This window comes from Zeugodacus cucurbitae, chromosome 4 (genome assembly GCF_028554725.1).
Source record: "Zeugodacus cucurbitae isolate PBARC_wt_2022May chromosome 4, idZeuCucr1.2, whole genome shotgun sequence".
NCBI classification, from domain to species: Eukaryota; Metazoa; Arthropoda; class Insecta; order Diptera; family Tephritidae; genus Zeugodacus; species Zeugodacus cucurbitae.
In genome coordinates, this window is record NC_071669.1 from 12,556,697 (window position 1) to 12,563,719 (window position 7,023).

Consider the following 7,023-nt stretch of genomic DNA (forward strand, 5'->3'; position numbering starts at 1 on the left):
CGGCCCATAAATCAAACCGTAATTTTTTCGGGATGCAATGTTGACTCATGGGGTAAGTGTGGTTTGCTGCCTGACCAATAACGCATATTTTCTTATTGTTATCCCTATGGGTCTACTTTTGTAGCGCCTCTTTTGAAAAACTGTTTATAGTGTTGGCAAAAAACGTAAAAGCTGAAAAGTAACACCCTGTAAAAGGTTTAAAAATATATTTTCTAAAAAACGATTCAAATATTTTCAAGCACCCCAAAAGTATGCAGCAATTTGATCTAAAAACGCGATTCAAAATTTTAAATTATTTATTTTTTCAGAGGTTAATGGGTCGTATACAACAACATTAAACACAAAACTATTTTTTTCAAGATTTTAATTTTTAACTCACTCTTGAACTCATCAAAAGTATGCGTTGAATGCTGTAATACTTGAAATAAATTGCAACAACGCCTAAAACTATGCAATAAAACTGTAAAATAACAAACAACCACATAATAAACCACAAAAAAAATCGAAATTTAAAATTTATTATACTTTCGCCAACATTTCCGAACAAATTATGATGTAGTTTTTGTTGTTACAAATTTATGTATAGCTATGTAAAATAGATTATAATAAAATACGAATTGATGAAGCATCAGACAACAAACAAGAAGTATAAGAAAATGTTATTTAGCAAAATAAAGCAACGCCAAAAAATATATATGACATGTCGCCTTTTAATTTCGAACATTTAATCCACCTCTTCTATGGTGGGACCACCAGCTGCGCCGCCGGAGCCACCAGCACCCGGACCACCTGTATTTGGCGGTGGAGGCGGCACGCCACCCTGATACAAGCGTGTTATAATCGGACTGCAAATTTTCTCCAACTCTTTCTGTCTATACTCGAATTCATCCTTCTCCGCCTGTTGATTACTATCCAACCAGCTGATCGTCTCATCACATTTCTGCAAAATCAACTGACGATCGGAGTCCGAAATTTTAGCGCGTATATTCTCATCATCCATGGTGGACTTCATTTGGAAGCAGTAAGACTCAAGCGCATTCTTGGCATTAATGCGTTCACGCTGCTTCTCATCCTCGTTGCGATATTGCTCTGCCTCGTTTACCATGCGCTCGATATCGTCCTTGCTCAGCCGACCCTTGTCGTTGGTTATAGTGATTCTATTCTCTTTGCCTGTCGACTTTTCCACCGCGGTGACATTTAAAATACCATTCGCGTCAATGTCGAAGGTGACTTCGATTTGTGGCACACCACGTGGCGCCGGCGGTATGCCGCTCAGCTCAAATTTGCCGAGTATATTGTTGTCTTTGGTCATGGCACGCTCACCCTCGAATACCTGTATCAACACGCCCGGCTGATTGTCTGAGTAGGTGGTGAAGACTTGGGTTTGCTTCGTTGGTATTGTGGTATTACGTTTGATCAGCACCGTCATAACACCGCCGGCGGTTTCGATACCCAACGATAGTGGTGTTACATCGAGCAGTAAAAGATCTTGCACCGCTTCGGATTTATCGCCACAGAGTATGGCGGCTTGTACAGCGGCACCATAAGCGACGGCCTCATCCGGATTAATAGACTTGTTGAGCTCTTTACCATTGAAGAAGTCCTGCAGTAGTTTTTGTACTTTCGGTATACGCGTTGAACCGCCAACCAAAACTATATCGTGTATCTGTCCTTTATCCATTTTAGCGTCACGTAAAGCCTTCGCCACCGGCTCCATAGTACCCCTGAAGAGGTCACCATTCAATTCCTCGAAGCGTGCACGTGTAATGGAGGTATAAAAGTCTATACCTTCGTATAGCGAATCGATCTCAATGCTAGCCTGCGAAGAGGCGGATAGCGTACGCTTGGCGCGTTCACAAGCCGTGCGCAGTCGCCTTAAAGCGCGTTTATTTTGCGCCAAGTCCTTCTTGTACTTGCGTTGGAACTCTTGTACAAAATGATTCACCATGCGATTGTCGAAATCTTCACCGCCTAAATGTGTATCGCCTGCTGTGGACTTTACCTCAAAGATGCCATCTTCAATGGTGAGTATGGAAACATCAAAAGTGCCGCCACCAAGATCAAAAATGAGCACATTACGTTCACTGGTGCCCTTCTTGTCCAGACCGTAAGCGATGGCCGCCGCCGTCGGTTCGTTAATGATACGCAGCACATTTAAACCGGCAATGGCGCCAGCATCTTTGGTGGCTTGACGTTGTGAGTCATTAAAGTAAGCTGGTACAGTGACCACAGCATCTGTTACAGACTTGCCGAGATAAGCTTCGGCCGTCTCCTTCATCTTTGTCAAAACCATAGAAGAGATTTCTTCCGGAAAGAAACTTTTCTTTTCGCCCTTATATTCGATACGCATTTTCGGCTTGCCATTATCGTTGAAGACCTCGAAGGGCCAATGTTTCATGTCGCTCTGCACAGTGATATCATCGAACTTACGACCGATCAAACGCTTTGCATCTACATTTTGGAAGATAAGACCAGAGAAAATATGGTATCTTGGGGATATTATATGTATGCTGGTGAGGTTAAGTGCAAATTTATATGCAATGAGTAACAGTGTTTTTATTGAGTTATGCGTAGATTTCATGATGATGGTTAAGGCGTGGATAGAAATAGAAACGACAGACCTCTTACATTTTATGGCAGGCTGAATATTTTATTACATACATACATTGAACTTTAGTACAAAGAAAGTATTATAGTGAAGTTAACATTACGGCAGACAACATAGATGGTTTAAAAATTTAATATATTAGTCACATGACCAGGCAGAATAAACATATTTACTCAAACTGGGAGTGCAAGAACTCTCTCTCTCTGTATTACAGAACTGAAATGAGAGCACAAAAAATGGTTTTATATTAGCACCGACACGGTTTCAAGACTATTATGCATAGGTAGAGAAGAATGTTAGAAATACATAGTTTAAAATATAGTGTTCTAAAGAGAATTAAATGTGGAAATTTTATGAAATTAATTTAGAGCAGAAAAACTGAGAGAATGATTTATAGCTCATGTCGACGAATCAATAGAGATTATAATAGCTTAGTAAGATCTTTCTAATTAGCAATGAGTTCAATAATGGGCGGAGACTCGATTACTGTAACACCAAAGGCACCAATATTATATGGAAGTGCTGGGGATCCATCGTTCCCGTAGTAGTAGAATTTTCTTATCCGAAAGGTCTTTCCTGAGCTAGAAGAAATATTTTCGCATCATAGTGCTATTGTTTTATATGACTTAAGGTACTTTTTGTTGCGATGTATGGCCTAAATGTTTCCGATAGACAGACTTCAGTTTTAAAGTAAACCTTACTGGAACAGACCCGACAGAGCACTATCAACTAGGCCGCTTTTCTTGAAATTATTTGGGGAAATTTTTTCGAGAATAACAACAAAAATCGTTACATAGAATATATCATTCCTGGAGTACGTTTCGGTTTCTTTCAAAAAACCATTCGGATGCCAGAGGGTGACAACAAAATTATGTCTATTGCAAAACCCGGTAGTATTTAGGCTACGAAAAAACTCTCGCAGGTATATATGTAAGATTGACTGGGGTTAGATTGTAAATCTGAATCATTATTCTATACCTGTTAGACACTTTAATGCATCCTATGCCTCCAAATGAACTGATTCATTTCCTACTATGATAAATAGATAATTATTTTGTGGAAGCATTGTTTACACACTCTAGTACCCAGTAATATTTGCTATACATTTAGTATAAATTCTGCGAGGAAAATCACCATCCTCTACATGACAATCGACATTGAGTTCTAATTGAGGCATCTCAGTGAGAGGTAAACTTATACTAATAAACTTATAAAATAAACAAATTTAATATTCGTATAGACAAAATATTGCGGAGAGGTGTGTTGCTATCTGAGGCAGCTGCAGCGACTCATACATGACGACAGAATAAGATGTAATGAGTAAAAACCAATCGAACACACAACAATTGTATGAAAATAGTTTTTTTGAAGGAACGAGGCCGTAGTAAATGCATTAGGAGGGCAATTGCTGGGTGTTCAGACGAAATATGTAAACTAAACCGCACGAAGTAACATGTGCAACAGCCATAAACAAGACAAGATACGCGCTGTTTGAAACACAACACAATTTTTAAATCAATGAAATTTAAATTACAACTAAAATTAGCTACACAGCATAAGCGTAATAAAAATGTACGTGGCAACACAAAGTAAAATTAAATTGAATGAGTTGCTGAAAAAACAAAAAAAAAACAAATCCGAAAGACATTGGCCGCCGCAAATTGTAAACTTTGGCACAACGAACGGGACGACTTGGCTGATGGTTTTGCCAAGAAAATAAAGCGACAACACGTCAAATATATTCAAGACCCGAAAAATGATAAATAGAAGGCGACAAGTGCACAATGCGGCATGGCTAAAAATGTACATAACTATGTACTAATATTCTAACCACCAGACGGTGGTATTCTAATGCAAACAAATTTATATAGGGTGGTTGAGAATCATGTTATTTGATAATTAAAATGCTGAACTTGTAGGATTAATCATATATGGTGGAGGAGTAGCAGCATTCGTCGGAAACTAGTGTAAAGTTTAAGCTCACCGGTTGAGCGTTGATCTTAAGAACGATGTATTTTTGTGCTTCAACTCATCTAACAACCGTTTGAAAGAAGTTTTAAATTGTATTGATCTACAATTACTGGATCATAGTGTCCGACCGATATACAATTTTTAGACGAATGGCCAATACTGGCCGATGCTGATGCCAAGACCGATTAATAGGTCGGGCTCTTTTGGATCATATTAAGACGCAACATATAATATTAATCTACCAAAGGTTCGACCTAAAACTAAATAATTCTTCTCAATAAGAATCGTACTTCAACAACAGTCGGACAAACATAATGATTCTTTTTCAAAATTATATGATTCTTCTCCATAAGAATCGTTTTTCAACAATGTTCGGACAAACATATTGAATTTTCTAAAAAAATTAAACGATCCTTCTCAATAAGAATCATGTTTAAACAACAGTCGGACAGACATAATGATTCTTCTCAAAACTTAAAAAATGTTATTCAACAACAACCAGACAAACATAATGCTAACCCCATGGAATTTTTACTATAAAACTATATTTCGTGATATAAAGCTGTGGACTGAAGTGATCTGTATTTTTTGCAAATATTATAATAATCCGATCGGCCATAGATACACGTTTGCTGACTCGCTCGGTCAGAAAGGAAGTCGTATCGCGAAATGGTGGAGAAGTTCGCCTAAAGCCATAATGTAGACGCGTTACTCTTAATATTTATCGGAAATTCTTGAAAAGAAACTTGCATTGTGAACACCTTTTTAAGTGGACAAGTGTAAATTTCCATGTAGCGTGCATGAATTAAGATGACATAAATGCAATGATAGTGGGTGGAGGATGCGCTGCGACACTATTATTAGTCTATAATTGTTGTTGTATTTTTTGTTTTTTTTTATTATTTTGTTTTTTTCCTTGTTTCCAACTCACCAAAGATAGTATTGTTCGGATTCATGGCAACTTGATTTTTAGCCGCATCGCCAATTAGCCGCTCCGTATCGGTGAAGGCCACATAGGATGGAGTCACCCGATTGCCCTGGTCATTGGCGATAATATCCACTTTGCCATGTTGAAACACACCGACGCATGAGTATGTCGTGCCAAGATCAATGCCGACAGCGGGCGCTTTAGCCATATTGCTTGCAATGCTTTTGTTGCAGTGCTATTGTTGTTTTCACGTTGTTGTCGATGTTGTTGTTGTTGTGGTATTAGCTTGTGTGTGTTAGCTGCTTTAATTATAGCATGCGCGTTCGATTGACAACATACATACAAGCCAGTGTGTGGCGACAGTTTCATTGGCGTCGGCGGCGGCAGCAGCAGCATTGACGAGTGTGCATATGGCAAATGTACCAAATTTAGTTGCACCAAATTATGCAGCAAGAATGTGCGAATTGCATAAGTATTAATAAGATTTTGTATTTTCACCAAAAATTCCACACAAACTTACCGCTTCTAAGTGCTGCAGCTAAAAACAGAAAACAACACTGTTGTCAATTATATTCAGCTAATCCTAAAACTAGACGCGCGTTTTAGAATGCGTAACGGTATAGGTATAGTGATATGATGAGGAATAGCAGGACGAAGGTTAGTACTCGTAGAAATTCTAGGGTTTTATCTCTTTGCAGCTCCACTGCGGCGGCGTTCGCATATGCGCTACAACGGCACGAACGCGTAGAAAATTAGAAGAAAATTTTTGAATTTAAATTTGCAAAAATTTGTCACAAGGTTAATTAACGAAATTCGATTGTAATTTTCACACAAACACACACTCAACACTTTATTTACGAATGGTAGGTAGATTCTTGTTGTTGTATGATTTTTGAATTTCTCTTTACTTTTTTGAAAATTGTTTTGGTATTAAAAATTTTCAAAAATGCTATCTATTTTGGTTTGTCGTCGTCTGACTTTTACACACAAATCAAATTGTTCCGTTTTAACAAGTGTTGTGTACTCGTGCGTTGCTCGCATGTGAATGAGCTGAAATGATCGCGTTTAGTATTTTCTAAATATTTTCGATATGCTTTTAACCGATTCTGTGCCGCATTCGGCGAATTTTCTCGATCAGTTTGCTAGAAATTGGCAAAAAGAATTTGCAAACTGCACTAAGCTCTCTTTCATTATTATGCTCTCTGTTTCTCACAGCTTGTGCACATTTCGTCACAGAAAAAGTGAGCGTAATTAAATAATTAGTTGTAGTGCGCCTCAAACGCTGCATAGAACCCATCACTCAATATTTTTCATATAGATACTGGTAATCAAAGTGGGAAGAGCATAAAATAGTTATTAATTCTAACTATAAAACTTGTAAAACACTAATATTTTATTGTAAAAGTTAATTATTAATTTTTATTGATGCGTTTAGTATTTAATTCATATTTTATATTATTCCATAATTTCTTCATTCACTCTTCTTCTTTTTTATTTTATTAACTGTAAAAGTTTT

The 7,023-nt window shown here is 37.7% G+C and overlaps 1 protein-coding gene across 2 annotated transcripts; it reads right to left on the bottom strand.

Moving 5' to 3' along the window:
- Nucleotides 1-483: 483 nt before the first annotated feature.
- Nucleotides 484-6,564, bottom strand: LOC105210312 (heat shock 70 kDa protein cognate 1). 2 transcript variants are annotated; one of them, XM_011181174.3, is made up of 3 exons: nucleotides 6,028-6,564; nucleotides 5,511-5,806; nucleotides 484-2,451 (listed from the first exon to the last, which is right to left on the bottom strand). In XM_011181174.3, the coding sequence occupies exons 2-3, from the start codon at nucleotides 5,713-5,715 to the stop codon at nucleotides 725-727; spliced, it is 1,932 nt and encodes a 643-aa protein (XP_011179476.1). In that variant the 5' UTR covers nucleotides 5,716-5,806; nucleotides 6,028-6,564; the 3' UTR covers nucleotides 484-724. The 2 variants fall into 2 exon arrangements, with proteins under 2 accessions (XP_011179476.1, XP_011179484.1); XM_011181182.3 differs by having other exon boundaries at nucleotides 5,511-5,809.
- Between the last annotated feature and the right edge of the window lie 459 nt (nucleotides 6,565-7,023).

Bases quoted from the DNA above. Each gene is read 5' to 3' on its own strand.
- LOC105210312 (XM_011181174.3), bottom strand. From the start codon at position 5,715: ATGGCTAAAGCGCCCGCTGTCGGCATTGATCTTGGCACGACATACTCA. The intron at 2,452-5,510 runs GTGAGTTGGAAA...TCCAAAATGTAG, and splicing joins TCCGAACAATACTATCTTTG to ATGCAAAGCGTTTGATCGGT.